At 35.7% G+C, this 24,693-nt stretch overlaps 1 protein-coding gene across 16 annotated transcripts in view; it reads right to left on the reverse strand.

The window, feature by feature from the left end:
* LOC148114323 (uncharacterized) overlaps positions 1 to 23,298 on the reverse strand; it is a 196,556-nt gene extending 173,258 nt beyond the window's left edge. For 11 of the 16 annotated variants that reach the window (XR_015733993.1, XR_015733999.1, XR_015733997.1 and 8 more), the window contains exons 1-3: positions 22,956 to 23,256; positions 21,981 to 22,045; positions 19,735 to 19,799 (exon numbers count right to left, since the gene is read on the reverse strand). Coding sequence is in view for 1 of the 16 variants with exons in the window: in XM_087892638.1 (XP_087748764.1) it covers positions 10,537 to 10,562; positions 19,735 to 19,799; positions 21,981 to 22,032 (143 nt within the window). In the remaining 15 variants the exon portion in view is untranslated. Of the gene's footprint in view, positions 1 to 10,536; positions 10,563 to 11,466; positions 11,855 to 17,990; positions 18,084 to 19,734; positions 19,800 to 21,980; positions 22,046 to 22,955 lie in introns of those variants that run through there. The other 5 variants (XR_015734004.1, XM_087892638.1, XR_015733996.1 and 2 more) reach the window with 4 other exon arrangements.
* Between the last annotated feature and the right edge of the window lie 1,395 nt (positions 23,299 to 24,693).

A 24,693-nucleotide genomic window follows, 5' to 3' on the forward strand; every position in this document is an offset into this window, starting at 1 on the left:
AACAAAATTCAACATTGATTTAATGTACAGTAGCAAAAGTTAAATAAAATATAATTAATATAACTTCACCCCATGCATGTTATTCTCCCTTCTGTCTTATTAAAAATAACCATTTAATGACACCATTCAGCAGATTCTGAGGACCACAGTGACCCTGGGGCTTCAAAATGTTCATTTCTACTATATATTTATACATATAGTATATATATAGTAAGATATATTTATACATATACTATATATGTAGTAAGATTGGATTGAATGGGAAATTGTGTATTGATGACCCATCGCTGTTGCTTTATCCATACAGAATTCCATTTATTTAATATAATTTTCACAAAGGTTATATTACCATATGCAAAAACAGAACTGTTGATGGACAGCCTTTCTTCCCGACTAAATTGCCTTTGGTTATATGTTGAAAGACAGACAGTTTTAACATGGATGAGCACGAGAACCACATTAGAGAAACATGCACACAAACATAAAAGTGAACTTTTGGACATATTGAATATAAGACTTCATCAGATTTTCACAGTTATATCACTGAAAAGAATTTTGTCAAAGCAGCATTTAGCAATTGAGCACTTTTTCTTTCAGTTTAACTGAGAGCACAAGCTGGCTGATTCATGCCTTGTTCATTTTTCCATTCAATCCATTTTCTCTGAAAAGGAGACATAAGCACTACAGCCAATATAATTTTATTGGATCCAATACACTGCCAGTGAAACAAATATATGTACACCCAAGCCGCAGCACTTTTATTAAAACAAATAGAATTTAATTCAAAGCAGCATTCAATAGCAGTTTTTTAAAGCAATGAAATTAAACTAGTCCAATATTTCTGCTCAATGTGTCTTCACAATCGGGTTCATTTGACTCATGTAATATATATTTATTACAGATAACACATTTGATTAAAAATGAATTTACTGAAATCAAATTTCTCCTCAATCTTCAACTAGGAATTCATAAAATTAAATTCCGACCATTGATAGGATTTTTGTTATTGTTAGAAATTAAATATACCTTAAAATTATAATCTGAGAACCAATTTCAAATAAAGTATTCTTTAAAATTTCATACTGGAATTGATGTACTCCATGATATTCATAGATATATTCTAATATTTCATAAAGATTTTCACATTTTTGTGGAATCATTCCAAAATACAATCAAAATAAACAGTAGAAATTGTTCTCTAGTTCCTGCCTAATGTTCTTAAACAGCATAAATAAAAAACTATATTTTAAAAAAGGAACAGTCAGAAATAAAAAGCAGAAGGAACTGGTTATATTAAATGAAGATTTTTTGTTTATAAATGATCGATTGCCTAATTATTCCATTCCATCTGAAGATCCATGAGAAATGTAGAGAAATTTGCTTTTCATAATTTCTTCTGTCATCATTTAAATATGTTTATATTTATCCAAGATGTTTTCCATTAAATGGAAATCCAGCTCTTTTAAAGCATTGGTGCATTGATGGTTTGGAAATTAATAAAGTGATAAAAAACTGGAACACACAACATGGTGTTGTTCTGTATGTCCTCACATTACAGAATTTCTTTCCTCCAGAAGGTGGACTTGTCCTAATGCTATTGGCCTTTTCAAAGCAAGTCAAGACAAAACTCTTACAGATTGAAATAGGTTTCCTATTTAAACTATAACATATGACTAATTGGATCTACAAGTTCAGGTGTTGTGTGACAGAAGACGTAGATAATTAGCACATGCTAGCTTTAATTAGAATGAATGAGTTTAATTATTTAATTTCCAGTAAGTCAAAAAATGGTACTTAAATCCATAAATAATGGAGAGCTTTGCTCTGTTATTACTTTAGTGTTAAGAAGTAGGTCACTTGGAGCAGGTATATACAAACAAGACAAACATCTAAAAGAATGAATTTACCATAACTTGATTAAAGTATATGTTTGGCTCCTAGGAAAATATTGCATTTCTAAATGGTTTTGTTGTTATAGTTCTTAATGGGTCTAATGTTTGCTGCTTTAAAAAAAAATGCTTCTAGAACATTCTAGAAAAAATTGTTCTATGGACTACCAACCAATTAGCTAACTGTGTAGATCAAGGTATAGAATTTCACTAACTCGGTGCATTCCAGAAGTTCCTAAGAGAACAAAAAGCTTCCCCACCTGGTAGTAACATGATGTACCAACTACAGTTCCCCAAAATATCCACCCACTTGGCTTTTAATTAATTAATTAAACTTATTTATTAAATTTCTAAACACTCATTTCCCTAAGTGACTATGTGATTTGCAACAGCACAATAAAACAATACAAACACCTGAATAAAAGCACAGATAATTTAAAAAGAAAATAAATCAGAAGTAAAAAAACAAAGTTAAAAATTCAGAAGGGAAAAAAAATACTATTAATATTTCTTGAAATCACCAGTTTGGGAAAGCATCCATTTATATCAAGGATGATATAATTTTATTTTATTTGTCACCATTTTGTTTTTTATTTTATTCTTATCTTTCACTTTAAAATTTAAGTGTGTGTATGAAAAGGATTACTGTTAGCTACTATCTATAAAATCGTGGTATTAAAATTATATCTATGTTTGTGCAGGTTGCTGTATGATACTGCAATGTCCTCTGTGTTTCTAATCAAGTTTTCTAATCAGGACACAAAATGCCACTTTTCTGGTTAATCTCAGATCTTAACAAATTTGTGGTGTTTCTAAGAAAAAAAATTGAGTGAGGGAGGGGAAAGCAAAGCATTTTTGATGTTAGTGTTCAGCTCAGCATGGTTTATCTCCAGCCTATAGCTCTTTCTCTGAATTCAATACTGCAGGAGCAATTTAATGCAAACCCAATTTATGACTTAATGCTCCAGGGACCACAGAGGGAGATTGTTACATTATTCTTTTCTAATCCTATTTGTGTTTTAATTTGCTAAGTCTGTAATGAGGTGCATGCCTTGAATAGATTCAAGAGTTTTTCCTCTGAATCCACCTAGAATGTACTAGCAATATTATCCCATAAGCAAATTATACTTCCTTTTTCTCTCAGCACTCACTAAGGATGACTCTGTTCTTATTCTTAGACACTCTTTTCTCACCCTGATCCCTAAAATTATTTGGATTGTAGTAAATATGCTTCATTTACAGTGTAGTTGCCCTGGAACAATGAAGTTGCTGGGTCTTGGGGACTGAAATAGCATGTTGTATTAGGCTTTGTTAAACAAGGTTAAATAATTTAATTTCTATTCTAAATCATGTTGTTGTTGTTACGGTAATATTCATTTTGGAACTTGCTATTAATGTTTCAAGTAATATCACTATGACAAACTGAGATAAAGCATGATGCAGTAAGAGATCATAGCCAAATGATAACTATTAGCTAGCTGGCTACCCTAAAGAGCAACCCAGAAACAATTTGAAATATAATAAAAAAACCACCAATCTTGTGAACTGATTTTCATTGATTAGAAGAATTGGGTCTTTGCAATTCAAATAAAAAGATTTATCTGAACTGCAATCCTTTGATCATTATGCAGACTAAAATGTAGTATTCATGTCACCCTTTTCCTAATATAGTAGTATATCATATCCAGATATCTTGGATTAGACACCCAGCTAAAAACTCTGCCATATAAAAAAGTTTTCTTTCTCTGATCATTTTAATTTAAATTAAAATGGGTTTGTTTATATTTTAATTTTTTAAAAATTGGGTAAGAGAAAATATATCTTTCAAAACTGTGTAACAGAAGGTAGTAAAATAGAAGCATCTTGTTTTTCTAGTTCTTATAAACACATCCAATAGCAAATATTTTTCCATTGAACAATTAAACTTTTATTTTGCTGTGTACAAACTGTCTTCCCTTGAAATTCATGGCATAAAGCTAATATGACATCTATTGTATATGGTTATCTTTAAAAGGTTATTTTAAAAAGACCAATATTTCAATTATTTATTCCAAGATATGAGTAATTCTTAGCTGACCACTATACAGCATTGGTATATAGCAGCCAAAATATTATCTTAACAGATTTTAGTGTCAAGTTATACATTCTGTTAGAAGGAATAGCAAATGTTTAATCATAAATATTTTAATGGCTTCAGGGATTCATGGTATTCAATGACCGTGTTAAATGATAATAATCACATCTGGTTTATTACCACAGTAATTCAGCAGCTTCTCTTCAGTACTTATTTTTTATTATATGCAGAGTGCTACTGTCATGGTCATTTATAGCTGCAATATTTTAAAGTGGCCCATTTGTTTGTTTAAGGACAGTTTCACTATATATACACAGAACTATACATTTTGAGTGATTTTTTCTGAGCTTCCATTAGAAAATTTATCTGATACATTGCACCATTGCAATCAAGGACTGTTACAAACTGTCAATGTGGTAAAGCAATAGTTGGCACAAAAACGATCTCCTCTGAAGGCATTGCTTTTATCAGATTTGACCATTTAAGAAATTTATTATAAAATAAATAAATCCTGAATGATGTAGTCTAATATGAGGGAATACAAACTTTTTACACGTGGTAAAAGCTCCAGACACTGCTGCAGCCAACATTAGTTCTTCATTGGCATCTGGGTGATTTTCTACACTCTCTTAGATTAAGAAATGTTTTCTACTTCTCCCTACTCCTTGTTCTGTATTCCCAAGGTTTTCTAGATACTCAATTACAGGACTTTTAGAAGGACAATATTGAGTTAAATTATAAAACATTTTATTCAAGAAGACAGCTTCTTGCTATAACTCAGGGGAAGATCACATGTTTTAAACCATAGCAGATATTTATATATCTAGAAAACTATTTCTACTATCAATAGTAATTTTACAGTATATATGGAGTTTATTACAAACTTTTTGTTCCCTCTCTGGAATTTAAATCATATTTATTTATTGATTTTATGCAATTTGATGTTGCATAAACAATGTCAGCAGGCTACTCTCCGATGCTACAGAACATTTTGTGGTGACATATTCCATGATTAAGCACTAGTGCAAGAGTGAAAAGGAAAATGGCATGCTGCAGAAGTTAAGTCACTCAATTATTATTTATTTCCCAGAGTAATATTGTGGAATTGATGGAAAATTCTCTGGCTTGTTGAATCTGATATGTGGTTTGAAAATTTTACATCTAGATTACTAATTATGTAGATAATGTATAAAATCCAGAAAGGACTTCTGTTCTGATATAGCTTGATTGTTCCAATCAAATTCATCAGCATTTTACCACTTGCTTTGTAAATATAATAATGTCCTAAAATGGAGATGTATTGGTTCTCTTCAAGATCCATTTGCTTAATGAGTAATAGCTCTGCTGCTATTGAATTTATTCAACTATCACAAGATAGTTGATATATTATACTCCCCCCCATCAAAAAAAACCTTTCAGTATAAAGTGAAGGATCTGTTTTTAAAATCTAGATAACTTTCCTTCCAGACCGAATAAGGGTTACACTCTGTTCAGGGACAACAATGACATAGAGACACATTCTTTTTCAAAGGAAAATTAATATCGTCTTTATATATTACAATGCAGAAACAAGCAAGTTGTTAAGCAAGGTATAATGGGGCCTGGGTCATCAATTATGTAGCAATATTCAAAAAAAGCATGCTCTGTTTTTTTACCCTAGACTAAAACTATCTCTGGAGTCTACAATTAAACTCAGATGGAAAATGTCTGTAGTTTTAGGACAACTGAAACCATCTCAATAATCACAATTTCTGGACTAAGAGTTAAATTATCTAGATAGAAACCAAAAACAGAAGGTTAAAAAACAACAACAACAACAACGTGCCATACTATTCAGCTAAAAGCAGCTCTGCTGATGCCAGTAGAAATGTAGCTTGAAAATGGCATGCTCCCATGTACTCAGCTTTGGGCAGAACTCTTTGGAGATTTTATATTAAGAGCATTTAGCAGCATGAGATTGGAAGGAAACATCTTCAGAATCAGGAATGGCAATTTGCAGCAATAGGAACCCAAGGAGTACTTGAAAAATCCCTAATTTCCTTTCTGTGGCTACTGCGACATTTCCAGAGGCTCTCAAATGTTGCCAAAAATCATTTGGGAAACATGTCTTATGTATATACAGTATGTGATGCCTCTCTGTCCACTTTTTAAATCATTGATTTACCTACGACAGGTTCCCACAGATGTTACGCATGAGCATCTTGTCCACTAAAAAATAGCCAATTGCTGCTCAAAATCAATGCATCAAGTGATGATATATAATAATTTCCCCATCAGAAAATGGTGAATAAATCAATTCATGTTCACATCATGCATTCATAAAGCAGATAATCATGATAATTTATAAAAATTTGCATATTAATTTTTAGTTTATCCATAAGAACACAATTAATTGAACCAAAAAAGCAATTTTTCCAATCTAATACACGCACACGCACACACACATGCGCACACACACACACTATAATGCTTCAACTACTTATGTCAGACCTAAGAGTCACACAACCTAAGAGTTGTGCCAGGTCTTAATAAACTAATTTGGGAGAAAAGAGAGAGAGAGAGATTAGAAAGAAGGGAGGGAGACAGAGAGAGAGAGAGAGATGGGGGGGTGGAGTTTGGACATCACTAGGTTTAAGCAGAATTAGGCCAGATGTTGTGGAACAAAGACAATCTGACAATAAGTGAGCTACTGCAACAACCCATACATAGACAAGAGTATCTGTTATTGATGGAATGCTACTGCAATCGCAGACATAGTGAAAGAGAATATATGAAATGTATGATGGAACTATGAATGCACAGAAGACCTACTTTCATACTAAGTAAGAAACAGCTAATTACTAAAGCTTCAGCACAGTGAAAAGGAAGCTCCAGGCAGGTGTGAACAATAAGGTCCATAGATAAATTTTCCAGCTTACTGCTTTATTGCTCAAGCCTATCTAGCACAGGAATTTTCTCTTACTAATGGTTTGCATGTGGGTAGGTCTAGATAAGAGTCAATGGCATTCAAGAAAAGTTGAACTTCATCCTCTTCTGACTATACAGAGACTCTAAACTAATTCCCCATTTGACCTCTCCCCTATGTACATATATACACACACACTTGCACACTACTATGTGATACTCACTTGCCCTCCAGCCTGCTTGCGAGCAAGACTGGCAACTTTCAGCCAGCCAACATTGACTGTACTTGTAGTTAGCTGGCAGGAAATTGTAAATCACAGTCATGTAAGGTCTTTACTTCCTGTTTTCCTCAACCTCACTTAATTATAGCAATGGGGACTACTGGAATTGCCATTGCTAAATTATAGATACAAATGAATTGCACTTTATTACTGTATAATTTACCAATGGAAATTCTGACCCCAGTTATTGTTGTTAAGTACTGCAATCTGATCTCATCCTACCAAACCTAATGAATCTTGCTACATCCCTGATTAATTCGACTTGAATTAAGAGTAGAATATGAGTTTCTGAATTCCCAGACAGAAGATGCTTGCCATTTTGGATAGAATAATTGTTTTGAAAGCATTTGTACACCAAGCAAACACTGAATTATCTTGGAATTTTTTAATGTACAACCACTATTAAGGCAAAAATATAAATTCAAGGTTTTTCAAAGAATATGATTTTCAAAGAATATGAAAAGTTCCAGCTTTTGTGGCCAATGAACTTGGAAGTGTGGAGAAAACTACTAGCAGTGTGGCCCCTGGAACATTGCCTCTGGGCTGTTAGAACCATTTATAATTTAATTACGTTGGGAAGTTGCTATATATGAATGAACCATTGCATATAGAAATTGATGAAGAAACTTTGAAGTACAAATGTTTATTAAAATGATCAGTATTGCTCATCATTCATAGGCAATCTACTGCAATTAATGGACAAAGCATTCAAACATGAATAAATCATAGAGAGATTCTCAGATTAGATTGCATCTTTAGATTTTCATTATATTTTTTAGAGGAAGCCAAGGACAGTTTTTGACAGCAACTTCCTGAACTTTTTTTCATATGTGTTATGTTTGGTTGTTTGTTCTGGGAGAAATTGACCATATAGCTGGATGTGTATTTGTTTTTAATTTATGTGCCTTTGAGTCTGTGTTGACTTCTGGTGACTACCTGGATGAGTCCCTGCAATTTTCTTGGCAAGGTTTTTCAGAATTGGTTTGCATTGCCTCCTTCCTAGGTCACCCAGCTGGAACCAGAAGTCATGGTCTCCTGGTTTATAGTCTATTACCTTAACCATTATATCAAACTGGCATTAATTTAAATTACTTAAAAAATTGGACAGTACTGTAAAATAGTATTCTTTTAGCATTAATGACATTAACCTAGATATGATGTTAAATTATTTATTTTAAACTGTTAAAAACCCATCTGCATTCCCCATTCAAGTATAGGGCAATATACATAGAAATTCAATTCAATACAATGGCCTGAATTCTGCATTGGTCATTATTTGAGAAATCAATGGCATGCAAGTTAGTACTGACTAACCACAATATCCTTGATTTCAAAGTGTTTACTACATTTTATTAATAAAAGTTAAATTTAATAGCAATTAAGACAAAGGATTTCAAGCATTCTGCTTATCATGAAAATGATCTGTAAAGAAAAGCAAGATGAGTTCAGAATAACAATAATACTGCTTTGATATGTTCTGAGCCATTTAGAGTAATGGGATGAGGTCATTCAAAAGGAAATATAGAAATAAAACTGAAGAGGAGAATTCATCGAACTTTCCAATGATGCAAACCACCCTATCTACTGAGATATTTGCCCCTAAGACAAGGTCATGTGCTCCCAAATTCTAAGGGTAGATATTCACATATAGCTACTTGTTTGCCCTGTTTTCCAATAGCACAGAAAATATTAAATCTCAGTTCATGTATTCTAAGATCCTTCATGGCCAATAAGGAAAATTTGCCACTCATAAGAAATGAAGATGCTCTTAAAGTGACCCATTTATGAAGTCCACATAATCAGATACAGAAGAAATAGTTGAGAGAGAAGCCCCATGAAGCAAGAAATTCAGGGTGGTGATACATGACCAGGGTCTTTACTCACTCCCTCCAAAGACTTTATTATTCTAGGTTTACTTTTTCCTTCTGCAGCATTGCCATGTCAGCCAGGTCAAACTGATTCACTCAGAGCTTATGCAAGCATAGCCTTGGGCATCTTCCAGCGTGAAAATGACCCACCACAGTTCCAAGAGTTGTTGAATTACTTCTAGTTCTTTTTTGACATGAATCAGTGCTTTAATGGAACCTGAAGGAGGATCTTCAAACTCATTTTGCTTAGGGCAAGAAAGGGCTTGAATTCAGGGTCAGCGAGGTGAGAAGGCAAGGACTCTAGTTCCAAACTCACCATTTTAACCATAGGGTGTTTTTTTATATCATTAGATGGAAAAATAGATTTATTTTTATTTTTTTGAGGAAAAAATGACAAGTCTCTGTGTGGTCCCATTTCACTGGGGGTTAGAGAGATGGAAAAGAGTATTCAATCAATTTATTGTGACATGATAACTTCTGAACCCTAAAATTAAATGCTCTGCTGTGTACTCTTTTGTAAAACAGAAAATAATCTGTTTTTGCAAATAAATGAAAGATGCTAAACTTTACTGTCTATAGTCTTAGTAATTCAAGGAATAAAACAAAGCAAACTTCTACACATGAAAAAGAAAAGTCACTCACAACAAATGAAAAGGTTTGAAAATATACAATTAAAAAAAATAAAATATATTTCTTTAAATATATAGGATTGGATGGTAAGGAAATGAACTTATTGCCTTATTGTAGATTTCTGTGAAGCTCCTTTTCAAGTTTATTTGGAAACTGAGAAAAGGATGTTATCTGATAAATGTGATCACTTTTATCTATTGTAATGAAATATACATACATATACATATACATATACATATACATATACATATACATATACATACATACATACATACATACATACATACATACATATATATATATATATATATATATATATATATATATAAAGCCATTTCAAGTTGTATGGTTACAATAGCATCTAATCATTCATAATAAATAACAATAATAAATAAATTATTCTTTGAAAAAGAGTCTCCTTTCTGAAGCATACAGTAAGTACTAACTTAATAACTGGTTGTTTTATGACCATTCACAGTTATGATAGCCACAGAATAGGTGCTTCATAGCTTGTAAAACATACCTGGCCATCATAAAATGGTTGCTTCATCCACCCTCCCTCATCACATTATTGTATGTTTGGTAGTTCAGTACATGACATGATTCACTATATTTTTTGCCACTTTTTTGGCATGTTTTGCTGCTCTCCAGCAAAAAATGGCATTCAAATGAATGAGTTTTAACAACTGGCATTTTTTAATGACTACTATGAAAAAGGTCAGAAAACTACTTCCGGTCACATGGATGTCTTGACTTAACAACCATAATTCCAGGCTCAATTACAATCACAAGTCAAGGACTACCTGTACATCCTTCTTGATAGTAAAATAAGCCAATATCAGATAAAAGAAGGTTAATCTTGAATTCATTATATGGAGCTAATTCATTACCTTTCAGATGCTGGGTCTGTGATAGCCTGTATAGATAGCAAAGGCAGTAGTAGTTTTGATTATTTTTTTTAATAGTTTGGAAAAGTTCCAATTTAAAAATGCAAGACTGCTAATTGGGAATAACAATGTCAGGATAGTAATTTTACAAAAACAATCAGAATTTTTATATGCAAAGGGATACCATCTGCTTGTAGGAATAGAATGCCAGCGGGAAAGGATAGGAAGCTAAATAAATAAATAAATAAATAAATAACATCAAGAATGAGCCCAGGACAGCAATTATCTGCCAGATCAGCAAAGCAGCTAAGAATTAATAGCCTGCTAATCAAGGAGCTGGTATTCAAGGAGCTAGTTAAGTGTCCTAAATTCCTTATCTACATCTAATAAATCTGCAGTTTTAAAACAACTTTGGAGAGTTAAATAGAGTCTGAGGATTGTAAAGAAACTGCCTGGCAAGAATATCTATGAAGATTCTTAGTCATCCAGGTCATGATTGTCTCAAAAGTGCTTTTTCAAAACTGGACTCCCCCCCTTCCTCCCCTCACTTCAGTTCTCACTCAAGAAACTTCTTAGTTCTGACTGAATGCTTAGTCAGAACTGAATAAGCTTCTTGAATGACAGTTTTTTCCACAGGGAAAAAACTAAGTCCAGTTGAAAAAGCACCTTTGCCTGGCAAGAAGATGAAACACTAAATAATAACATAGAAGATTCTAATTTAAATCAGCAATCCTGTACAAATCCATTTGGTAAAGCCCATGAATTCAATTTCTTTAGAAGTTAGAAATGCATGGAGTAAAATAGAGAAATCTGGCACTATCAATTGGTTTTGAACTTCTGTTGAGGGTAAAACTGCCCTCTGCAAAGTGGTGCAATGGACCAGACAGCAAATAAATACGTTGCTTAGCAAAACACAGAGATACTCACAGACTCTGAATGTTTAAAGAATGTTTAAAGAAAAATAAACAGTCTTTACTTGTAGTAAAAAACAAACAAACTTGGCTTCTCAAAACAAAGATAACACTTCTTCAAATAATCACGGTTCAACACAAAAACATAGTTTGCTTACAATTCCAGTTCTCTTCAGTACCACAGACACAGTTCCTTTCAGCAGTTCAACCTTCTAATAGCAGGAACAGAAGTGAATGAACTTCCTGCCTTCTTTTATGTCTGCTTAGCACATCCAATTAGTCATCTTGTAGCAGTTAAAGTTACAGAACATAGTTTTCTATATATTATCTACCCAACCGTAGGATAAGCATCCAACAACTTCAATTGACTGAAGTGGATTAGACACAGTGGACGTTGTAGTTCAAAGACTCTGGAAGACAATAAGATGTTTATTCTGGCAAATATTATTACTGTCTGAAAGGGGTTTTAATACAGTTCAAGATGAAAATTGTCAGGAGGGCAATTCATATTCAACTCTTCACAAAAGACCAGTGTTTCCCAAACTTGGCAACTTTAAAATTATGTGGATTTATAATCCCAGAATTTTCCAGTCTAGAGAATTAGCAATTCTTAAGAGTTATCAAGTTTGAACAGAATTGATATATATAATTTTATGTGGTGTACCAAATGTGGCATAGAGTATTTATTTGATCAACATATAAACCACTTGCAAAGAAAACAAACAAATGGAGAACAGATTACAAACTTTAAAACAAATTAAGAAAAAAAAAACAGGAATCAATAACAAACACAATACAGCATTCTACAATCATGGAAGAAAATATATTAAATGTTAAAATATTACATTATCCAATAAAGATACAATCATTTAAAAAGCAATGCTGTAGCTAGAGTTCGCATATCAGAGATTGACTACTTGAGGATAATATAAAGATACAGCAGAGTCTAAACATTTGCTTCTCTCTAATGTGGTCTGGATTTTGCAGCCTAGTTATAACCCACTTAAGGATTGATTCTCAGACTGATTAAGATTCAAGCAACTGTTTTATAAACAACCCTCAGCCGTAGATTCCAACTTTATCAGAAGAGAGACAGATCTCCAATGCTACATTTCCATTCTCACATACATGGTTTAAAGCTGAAAATAGTGCAAATGCTGAAGTTGTTGCATTGTATTATCATTGCTGAATAAATCTTTCTTAAAAGGAACCTTGTGAGATTTGTCCTTGAGGAACATCACTTTCAGTTCACACAGTGCCCTAAGGTTTGACACTTGAGTAGAATTTTATCAACCCCAAATGCCCTTTGTGGCTTGACAAATCAAGATTAAATTAAAACAGGAAACTGGCAATGCCATAAAATAAAGCCACAGGCTCAAGCATAAATCAATTTTTTCCAGCAATACCTCTGGATGTAGTCTTGCAAAGCTCCAGAGGTAATCTTAGTAAATAAAATGGTGAGTTACTGCTTTAATTGAAAGCCTGCCCAGAAAAAAAACAGATATACTGAGGAGCTAGAGCATTCTGGAAAGCCAAAAAGGTTGGTGGGTAGCAGCCTAACTAGTTTACCTTCTGGCTTTTAAGAGTATGTGGCTGCCGTGGCAAATATTTTGTTCACATGCCCATAACATGCTTTTGAAATACATTCAGTGGCCTAAAAGTTCCTTTTGTCTAATCAATCTTCAGCTGCAAATTCCACCTTTATAGCTGTAGTAAAGAAACAGAAATGAAATTTGGCCTGGACAAATATGCTAGCTTGGCAATTAAAGGAAGCAAGATTATAAGAGAAGACAGACTCCCAATAATGAATAGAAATCTCTTCAGTTAAAATGAAGAACAATATAAATATTTAGAATTAATGGAAGTTTTTGATTTATTGCATAATCAAGATGGAGGGAGTGCCCATCCCCAAAATTGTATACCTTTCTTAGATCCCCATATCAAAAGTGAGACAAGAACCACTCTAGGATCAATCTGTTTGTGAGTTTGTGGGCAGGTGTGTTTGTGGTGTAGCAGTTAAGGCATTAGGCCAGAAACCAAAGAGAATCTAAATTTTTACGCACCCAGCCAACTGGGTGACCTTGCACCAGTCTTTTTCTCTCAATCCTAGGAAGGTGAGCTTGATGCTTTAAGGACTTTATTAAGCTGGCAATCTCATCAATTGGAAATCATCACAATTGGGTTTCAGTTCTGCCAAACTTCAACATTCTTAGAATGGTTCAGCAGAACCCCGAAACTATTTGTTTCAGGTTCAAAACAAAATATGTTTTCTACGTTCTACTTCGAGGGTATCCTATCTCTTTAAATGCTATTGTATTGCTCAATGAAGAAAATAGCAGGGGGAATGTCTTGATGGATAGGAACATGTTAAAAATGGCATGCCTGCATCTCCTTTAGTTGTTTTTATCACTGGTTACATCCTGACAGACATTAACCAATAATGGATGAAGCTTAACAAGAATCCAAGTAGAAAGCAAGAAAAAGTGTTTGCTTGAGTTTACTGTTTAGCAAGCAGTTAAGGAGCTGATCTATGCTTGGTGAACAATGGCAGTGCACTGAGCATGCAATTCCCACTCAATTTTCTGTTATGATACCATAAAGCTGAGTTACTGGTCAGCTGTGTCCAACAGAGCAATGTTTTCAAAATTATTAGTATAGATTTTTTTTTAAGGAAGAGAAAGAAAGACTATGGGCTGCTAACTAGAGATTTTCACTATAAAATTCTTTCCACGGGAAAATGTCACTGAGAAAGGAGCTGACACAAAGCAATATTTCTCCAGCGAGTTCATGCCCTTCTTTGAACTCCAGAAGAAAAATAAAAAGAATGCAGGTCTGAGCTGTGCCTCTCCTTCCATTAAAAGAAAGGGAGAAGATATTTCTTCTTCAAGGCACATAGCAGTCAACCTTTGTGTAGCTGCAGGATATCATTTCTTTTATAATTTCATACACACACACACACACGGGACTGTAGGGTGCAGGTATGACTATAATGATGTGATTAGAGGGGATGGTACCAGGAATTTCAATCCCACCTTTTTTTCCCCCTTAATTTTCATTTTATTTTTTTTCAAAAGAACTCCTTTTGAGATACATTGAATTTATTAGAAATCCAACAAATAGCATTGCCCTCATTCATTTCCATTACATTTGGGGGCGGGAGGGAGCAGTCATGATTCTATAAGAAGATACTAAAGAGTTTGAGGTGTTGACCAGAGATTACCTGTATCAATTTTAGATCATGGCAATATTCTCAAAAGATGAACAATTTTTATTTCAGAATATTTTTTTTTCTGGGTGTCTTCAATGCTGACTACTGGCAACTGCATGGACAAGATCCTTCAGTTTTCTTGGCAAGAATTTGGAAGTCCTATTCCCAAGCTGAGAGAAAGTGAGTAACCCAAGGTCACCCAGTTAATGGCCTCCAACAATGTGCAAATGCTTATTTTTCTTAAAAGTGTCCCTTTTTTCACATACTTCAGGATACAAATCCATTCAGAATAGCCAACAAGGAGTTATAAAATCTTATTAACAGTATGTATGTTTATATGTCTATCTCTGTGTATTTGTGTATGTGTACATACTTACATATGAATATGCAAGCCAGTCTGTTATTTAGTGGTTGAAGTCCTGCTTTAGGCATAAAGCCATCTGGATGATGAGATTATATTGTAGCAAAATTACACTGCATAAGTCACACTCTCAGCCTGAGAGAAATGTAGAAATCTATCTTTCTTTCTTTCTTTCTTTCTTTCTTTCTTTCTTTCTTTCTTTCTTTCTTTCTTTCTTTCCTCCTTCCTTCCTTCCTTCCTTTCTTCCTTTCTTTTCTTTCTGCCTGCCTTCCTTCTGTATCTGTCTGTCTGTCTATATCTATCTATCTATCTATCTATCTATCTATCTATCTATCTATCTATCATCTGTCTCCAAAATGATCTGAAATTAATGAGCATTAATTTCAAAAAGAATAAATTGAATTAGCTCAAAACATAATTCATATCTTAAGACTGGCTGCACAACATTTTCTGGACCAAAATCATACTGCAGAAATAAAATTGGACAATAAAATAAAAAGTAATAGACAAAGTTAAATTTGTTCTAATATTGGAAGAACATGAATGAAATAATTTTGCACACACACACACACACACACATTAATCTTACGTTGTGTACCTTTTATGTGTACTCCATAAACAGCACTCCCACTAATTTAATGTCTTAAAGGAAAACAAAACAGTAATGTAATATTGCATTATGATACACAATTAATGAACCATTACATCTCAGAAATTAAAAATGCCAAAAACAGGTTGAGTATGAAATCAAGGCATCAAAGATTGTTGGACCATTGTATGTTGTTATCTGTTCTAATCCTTTATACATGATAAATTTAGGATGATACTATTCTGATCTCACTAAAGTTGTCTCTCCTCTTGCATCATTTTATTTTGGACAAACGTCTTTTATGAAAGTCATCTATTATCCTTTAGTAAGAAATTATATAATTGTCTTTTATGATCTAGATGCATTTCTAAAGTTGTTGCATGCAAATTAAAAAATACTTAGAAATTTGGATTGTGCATTCAGAAGGTATCAGATTCAACCAGTCTCTGAGGATAGTCTTAAAAAATTCCCTGATACTCCAGATAACTATTGCCATTCAGTATTTCAGTAATAAAAGGATCAATGCTTTGATTCAGTAAAAAACAGGTTCTTCTGTTCCTATTTTAGTATCTAATTCATAATTATCTACAGAATCATTAAAGTAGTCCTCAACTTACAACCCCAATTGAGCCCAAAATTTATGTTGTTAAGTGAGAAATTTGTTAAGTGAATTTGCCCTGTTTTACGGCTTTTCTCACCACATTAGTTAAATGAATCTCTACAATTCTTAAATAAGTAAAAAGGTTGTTAGGTGACCCTGGTTTCCCCATTGACTTTGCTTGACAGAAAGTTACAAAAGGGGATCACATAAATCTGGGATATTGTGACTGTCATAAATGTGAGTCAGTTGTCAAGCACCCAAATGTAAATCATCTGACACAGGGATGCTGCAAGGATCATAAGTATGAAAAATGGTCATAAGTCACTTTTTTCAGTGCCATTGTAACTTTGAATGGTCACTAAATGAACTGTTGTAAGTCGAGGACTACCTGTATATCTTGGTAAGACAATTATACTAATAGGGAGGTTTTTATTTGTCTGTATTTAAACGGCATATTCTGAAGGCTATTTTTACTAAATTCCACATTTGATGCACCTGTGTTCATGTGTGGCAAAGAAGTAGGGACAGTTCTACCACACTGTTCCTACAGTATGTCAGGCAGGGTTGAAACCAGATAAATAGGCACACAAGAATCCAGGGGTTTTGATTAGTAATGTATTGTAGAAAACCATTATACAATTTTGAAAGAAGTCCAGCAAAGGCATGTATGCATGGCATAGGGAATTGCCTTGATTCCAGGAATAAAAACCACTACCAAGGCATTGGTCAGGTAAAAGGGGCTTGAACTTGGGTCAATAAAATAACTTAAGAAAATATCTCAGACAAGTTCTTCCTAGTTCACATGAAGATTGCGTGAGGGAGTGAGAAGCACTATAAATATTTAGTACTGTAATCTCATGAAATCAGTTTTTATGAGTCTGGAAAGCACCAGAAACCTTTCTGGTATCATGTAAATATTTAATTTTATAAATGCAAGATACAGTGACAATTAAGGCAAGCCAGACTTTGATTAACCCATAGTCCAGCCCTATCATCATGCAGCTCATCAACAAAACCACATATGCCGTAACAAGTGTTAGAACAATATAAATAAAATATAAAGGTGGGCATTGTTAAAAAAAATATCTGTCTGTCTGTCTGTCTGTCTGTCTGTCTGTCTACTTATTTATTTGTATTCTGCCTTTATTATATTTGCAAATAAGTCCAATCAGCAAATATATCCCACACATCTGTTTTCCCCACAACAATAAGATGAGTTGAAATGAAAGACAGTGACTGGACCCTGGTGACCCAGATGGCTTTCACGGCTAAGGCAGACTAGAACTCACTGAGGAGCACCAGGATGTTGCTGAGAGCTTTGAACCAGGAGTGAAGGGGCCAAGTGCTTCGGAAAGGCCATTGGAGGAGTGACCGCATGAACATCCAGAAACAGATGAGGTGCAGCTGCAGCTGGAGAGCTCAGACACCCCATTGGAAGTGCAAGGCAGAGTAGGCATGCAGCTGTAACTGATCAGCAGAGATGAGGAGGAAGTGCCTCCACCACCAGATCTGCAAATGCACAGGCTGAGAGGAGGCAGGAGCAAAGGAGATTGGCAAGGCTACTCATGAGGACACAGACTCATCTCTCCTGATAACCTAAACAGGCAAGCGCCTGTTTAATTGGATGAGTGGAGTTGGGGTATGGAAACAACCAACCATTCTCGTGCCATGAGAATTCTCCATTTCTGTGATCATGGCTTCTTCACTCTGGACTGTTCTGTGTTTGGACTTTGAATCTGTGGATTTTTGGATTCAGACTTTGGATAGAACTTGAATTGCAGACTTCTGGACTTTTGCCTTTTGGTTCTGACTGGTATCCTTGTGGCTAGAGTGAGACTTGCTGGACTCAATAGGACCTTACCATAAGTGTGAGTGGGGAGCTGGGGAATCAACATTAAGGACTTGGATTAGCCATAAAGTCCTTAAAACTTCTTTGTGTGTAGACTAAAAGAGAACAAAAGTCTTGACATTTGGTTCTAGTCATCAAAAATCCATTAAGAGTTACCAGAAACAATAACATGTAGTGGATGACTCAGAAGCTGGCTCAGATGGTGAGGAAATTTGGAGCAGGGCCCAGAATCTTCTTGAACATGCAGAAGACTCTCAACCAGGTGGGGCTTGGCAAGAGGAGAAGGAGAGACTAGAAATCTCAGAAAGGCTGGAGTGGCTGGACAAGTAGCTGGCTGATAAAGAAAGGACAGAGACTCAGCTGCAGCCAGGAACCAGGAAGATCAGCCAGAAGCAGAAGGCAGAGAAGGGTTGCAACTGAGCCAGTCTGTGGTTTGAGGAATAACTGCCTCCTCCCCTGGATCCCAAGCAGGGCCAAGAACAGGGAGGCACAATAGAGGTCAGTGATGCTACTTGCAAGGAGACAGCCAAATTCTTCCTGATAAGCTGTACCAGCCAGCAGCTATTTAAAGCAATGCTGGAAACAACTCACCCATATCTTGCCATAAGTCTGATATGCCTTTGTGACTTTCACCTTTGGACTTAATTCTTGACCCTGAAACAGACCTTAAACTTTGTTTCTCAGACCTTGGATTTTGATTTTAATTACTTGAAATCTAGAAAAGTAGAACTACATTTGATTGAAAGTGACTATAATAACTGAATTTTTCAATCTGATTTTGCTGTACTTTCTTTCCTTCTTATACCAATGTGAAATATACAGATGTCCATCTGAGCCATCTCTAAGACTTAAAAAAATGTTACATCCCTTTTTGCCTAGGATCTGTTGAGTTCATTTTGCTCACTTTCTATATCAGTGCAAAGAAAGGAGACTTTATAAAACTACATGCAAAGGGTCACAAAGCTTTTGAATATTTCTTTTTCAATAAAATCAATGTATCTTGACAATTTATTTGTTTCATGCTCACTTAATTATAGTTTAATAGTATATAAACCGAAAAAGCTAACAATATTTCTCTTTCCTGACTTAGATTGTCCAGGAACAGGTTCAGATTTTTTTAAAAAGAATCCTCCTTAGAAAATGTATGTCATGATCAAGGAACTAATTACTTTTTAATGTGATACTTTAATAAACCATCAAAGTGAGAAAGGATTAGTAGAAAATTGTGTTCTACATTATCTCAGTGTTTTTCAAACTTAGTAACTTTAAGATATGTGGACGTCTACTCCCAGAATTCCCCAGCTAGCATGCTATATTAGAATAGTATGAATATATTAGAAACTGTAGAAGTAAAGACATAGAAAGGAACAGCTTCAGTAGCCCCAAAGGTGCTTTTCCAAAAAAAGACTCTCTTGGTTTTTTTATTTAAAAACATTTCACTTCTCCTCCAAGAAGCTTCTTCAGTTCTGAGAAGCAAAATATTTTCAAAGAAAACTCCCTGAAGAAACTCCAGTTGCCTTTTGGAAAAGCACTTATGGGACAAGCACAATCTGGAAAACTGAGAATCTCCATAGACAACAGCTTCAGTATGTTACATGTAAATGCCTAACATTGTGTACCCATGGCAGGGCAAGGGTTAACACTATCCGTCCCACCTAACCCTTCCCTTGACCCCTCCTCACCTTGACTTCGCCTCCCAGGTATATAAGGTATTGTCCAAGAGTCCAGTGCCATTCCAGATGTTCACCTGCAAGAGATAAGTAAGATATAAATAAATGCTTTTGAATCAAACCTAACTTGTGTTGGAGTTCTTGGGCTAGATCCTTGGAAACACGTAACAGAATGGTAGCAGAGGATGGTTCGCCCATAACTCTAAACAATGACAGAATCGGTAGTTTATTCTGAAACGGAAAACAGAATGAACACAAGAGCCTACACCAAACTAATGGCAGAGCTACAGGCATTCGAAGGTGCCACAGCAAGAATCGCAACGACTGAGAGTGAGCAGGACGCCAATCCGAACCCACTACTCAGAAGCGAGAGGTCACGAGAGGAAGCAAGCAACCACGAAAGAGAAGAACTGCCCGAGAGAAATGAACTGAGAACGACCATACTGAGAATGATGGAGGTGCCCATCAGCAACAGACAGCTCATCGCGAAACTCCAAGGCCTCCTAGAAAACCATGGAGCAGCGATGAATGCCCAGGAGCAAAACCATGAAGCCGCCAGTCCGGTAAGGGAAAGGCATTCCCAAGCAGAAGCACCAGACATGGACGATTTCATTTTTGCGCCATGCTCCTGTCAGCCATCTTGGAATGGCCAACAACCAATGGGGAGCCGAGATTCAAATTCAATGGTGCAAAACAACGAGGACCCCAAAACAAATGGAGAACAACCCAAAAACAACCATGAAGAAAGAATCCAAACCAACAGGAGCTCGCCTACCGAGCTCGAAGTAGAAAAAGCAATTGAGACTCTAGCAGCAGCATTCGGCTCTGCGTTCAAGCCTCCCACGCCAGATACAAACCGCAGAGAAATGTCTGGGAGCCAAGAGGACAACAGAGTGGCCATCGACGTTGAAGCATCGGCCCAGCCACTCCACAGAGGAACGGCACATCCTGAAAACGAGCACCGAACACTGACTGCCTACGGGACAAACCAACAGCAGGATTCGAACTCGCCACCCACCGCACCAACGACAGGGAAAGATACACAAAAGGGAGATACTTGGTTGTTGAATAAAAGTTTGTATGGACTGAAGCAGTCTGGAAAGAGGTGGTATAAATGTCTAGCAAAAATTCTCAAAGACATGGGTTTCACAGCCACTTCTGCTGATCTCTGCTTCTTCATCAAGAAAGAAGGTGCATCTATTGAGTACGTACTTGTTTATGTAGATGATATTTTATATTTTGGCCAACGTAAACAGAAATGCGATGAGTTTGCTGAGAGGCTAGGGAAACATTTCACACTAAAGACATTGGGAAAGGTGAATAAGTACCTAGGGGTCCAAATCAACAAAACACAGAAGGGATTCAGAATCTCCCAGAAAGAAAAGATATTGGAACTCCTACACAAATGCAACATGAAGGATGCCAAACCATGCGAAACACCCATGCAGACTTCCTAAAACATATGTACCAAGAAGGCGAACCATTTAAGGACAATACACTCTATAGATCCGTCATTGGATCCCTACTATACATAGCTAACTGGACAAAGCCAGACATCATCTTAGCGGTCAAACTTCTGTCTAGGCATGTCAGTGAACCAAAAACATATCATTGGGAGGGCGCGAAACAAATACTCGGGTACCTAAAATATAGCATAGATACTAGCCTATGTTTAGAACCGGTAAACTCCAGATGTGACATGAAGAGCAGGAAAAGTACTTCTGGCTACGTATTCTTTATCAATAACTGCCCAGTGCACTGGTATACCGGAAAGCAAAATTTGGTGGCTACGTCCACAGCAGAAGCAGAGTACATCTGCCTGTCAAAGGCAGCCAACAACTTGACATGGTTCAATGACCTGCTTTCCAATATCTGGAACTAGCTTACCCAATAATTATACATGAAGATAATAAAGCAGCTATAGACATATCCACGGCGGATGTTGTGGGTCAGAGATCAAGACATATAGATATCAAACATAAGCATATTAGGCAATTATCAAACATTGGTTTCATCAAAGCCATACATTGTGAGACTGTTGAACAAATTGCTGACGTCCTGACAAAACCCTTACAGAACAAACAACACACTTATTTAACTTCGAAATTAGATGTACATATACAACACACACACATCTCCAACTGTTAGGCATTTAGAGGGGGATTTGTTACATGTAAATGCCTAACATTGTGTACCCATGGCAGGGCAAGGGTTAACACTATCCATCCCACCTAACCCTTCCCTTAACCCCTCCTCACCTTGACTCCGCCTCCCAGGTATATAAGGTATTGTCCAAGAGTCCAGTGCCATTCCAGATGTTCACCTGCAAGAGATTAGTAAGATATAAATAAATGCTTTTGAATCAAACCTAACTTGTGTTGGAGTTATTGGGCTAGATCCTTGGAAACACATAACACAGTATTGCTAATAGGACATAGCAGCAACACAGCATATATGTTGAAGAAATTGAGAAAGTTTTGAGGTATGCAAGCTGGCTTCTTAATTCTCATGTTCTTTCAAAAGCTGTGTTGAATCTAGATCAGAAGATTTAATGGCCACTGTCCAGATGGAGTAGAGATTAAGCCTGCAGGTAGCAACATTTTTTTTTAAATTTGATTTATATGCCGCCCTTCTCCGGAGACTCAGGGCGGCTTACAATGCGCTAAGCAATAGCCTTCATTCTTTTGTATATTTATACAAAGTCAGCTTATTGCCCCCACAACTGGGTCCTCAATTTACCTACCTACATTCAGTTCACCAAGGGATTTTATATACTTCCTCAAAACTACTTTTGTGACATTCAGCATTTTAGCAGATTTTCCTTCTATCTTCTACCCTCTCCATGTGTTCTTTTGCGTAGCAAATACACGGAGCCTTTCAGCTGTATAAATATAGATTTCTTTGATGGTGGGGCAAATTTTACTTTTTAACTTGTTTTAGCATCCTCTCCAATTTCTTTGGATCTGAACCTTTATTGTCTGTGCAACCCCTTATAAATAAAACCAGTTTTCATCTGTAGCTTTGGGGATAAAGCTTGTTCCAAATGCCCATGAGCAATATATCCCTAGTATTTCCATTCTTGCTGTCTCCAAGCAATCTGCTGTTTTATGCAGCCACTTTATAGACCAATATGAAGATTTCCAAAGAGTTGTGTGTCCTTTGGCAAAAGCAAACTTGCTCATGGATCAAGTTCCTTTTGGACACAAAATATCAGATTCCTTCTATAGTCTTACCAGTCTTATCTGTAGCAGCAGCAAAGATAAAAGATGTAAAACGTGTTCTTCACACTCCATATATCTGGATTCCTCCTTTTGAATTCATATTGGGAATTCCCCCCAGTGAGTTGGCATCTGGAATTATCCCGCGGTGACTTAGTGGTGATGAGCTGGCAGAGGTGACTTGGTGATGGGGAGCTGGCAGCGGAGAGCTGGCCATGCCAAGCTGGCCACACTGACTGGTCTCCTTCTCCCTTGAGACATAGGCATCTACTATAGGGCAAATGATGAACTATTTGGCCCCATATTAAAGGAACTCAAGAATGGACTTATATCATTTTGCATTATGACATCATGCTGTGACTAATGGAAACTACAGTAGTCATATCATTTGCATAATAATGTCATGTTACCCATGTAATCATTTTGACTTAAAATAAATGGCCAATGCTCTAGTTGGAAAAATGTACCTACTAGGCTGGGCCTTAAAACTTTAGATTTAAAAGGCTTTAGATTTAAGAGACTAATTCAGCCAAAGAAACTCCACTTTTTAACACCACTCATGCTTAGAAAATAGCCCAAGACTTTTAAAAGCAATTTAGTACATTAGTTTATTATATGTGGATAGATATGTAACATTTGTTATTTAGTTATTTGAATTCTTTATCTGCTTCTATTTTTTTCTCAAATAACTATTTTTTCTTATTAGGATTCATCTACCTGAACATTATTGGCCCTGTCTTTTCTTATTTTTGAACAGGATTATATTTAATTACAGACATTATGAGGAACCCTTCCTACTGGGTTACTAAAGTCTGCAAAGTGTCACAGAGATTAAAATGGTGGGACAATGAGGACCACAGCACCTAACCAGTTAGATGACCCCATAATAACCACAAGGAAAATTCAAAAGACATTCTAGAGGAGCAGAAGCCTTTTACCCAATGGTATAATAAACTGCGGACAATTTACTGGGCAGATTTGACAGAACATTAATGTGTCTCCAACAATTCATCTCACTCTTTTTTCCCATTAACCAACACTGCCTTTTTTTCATCTTTCGGAACAAAAACATAAAAACATATTTCTTGCATTACAAACAAATTTGACCATAGTGGCCAATCTGCTACTGAAAACCAGCAAGCAGAACACGGTACCTGCCATTTTAAATGGCTGAAACTGCAGGTTTGGGGAAAGCCTTAACCTGTTGATTTTTTCCTGGAGCTGTTAGAAATACAAAAACTCTGAAAAGAAAGGTGTAATTGATTTCCTTTGAGATAGATGTCTATTATCAGTTCCACAACTTCCACTACATAGGTTTTGCGAATGTAGGTTAAGAAGTTGAACTCAGACATGTTTACAAAAATTCAGAGTGCAATAATTATGGAAAAGCGCTCTTTGGTGTCATCTACTGGTTGGTTAGATTTTTGCAATCTAGTTGGACTAAGACTAGGGAAACTTGGATTTAAATCTGCACACAACTGTGGAAACTCTTAGAGTCACTTTACACTAATCCAGTGGTAAAATGTAAAATTTGTTACTACCGGTTCTGTGGGCGTGGCTTGGTGGTGGGGTAATGTGACTGGGTGGGCTTGGCCAACTTTTTTTTTTTTTACTTTTAAAAGCATTTTTTCTACAATCTCTTCAGCCGAAGAGGTTGTAAAAAAAATGCTTTTAAAAGGCTCTGATGATCCCATGTGAGTTGCCTGATCAACAGAGCCTTTGTTTTCTTTTAAAAGCATTTTTTTTTACTTTT

Source organism: Pantherophis guttatus, chromosome 4 (assembly GCF_059756535.1).
Source record: "Pantherophis guttatus breed Tessera chromosome 4, ASM5975653v1, whole genome shotgun sequence".
NCBI lineage: Eukaryota > Metazoa > Chordata > Lepidosauria > Squamata > Colubridae > Pantherophis > Pantherophis guttatus.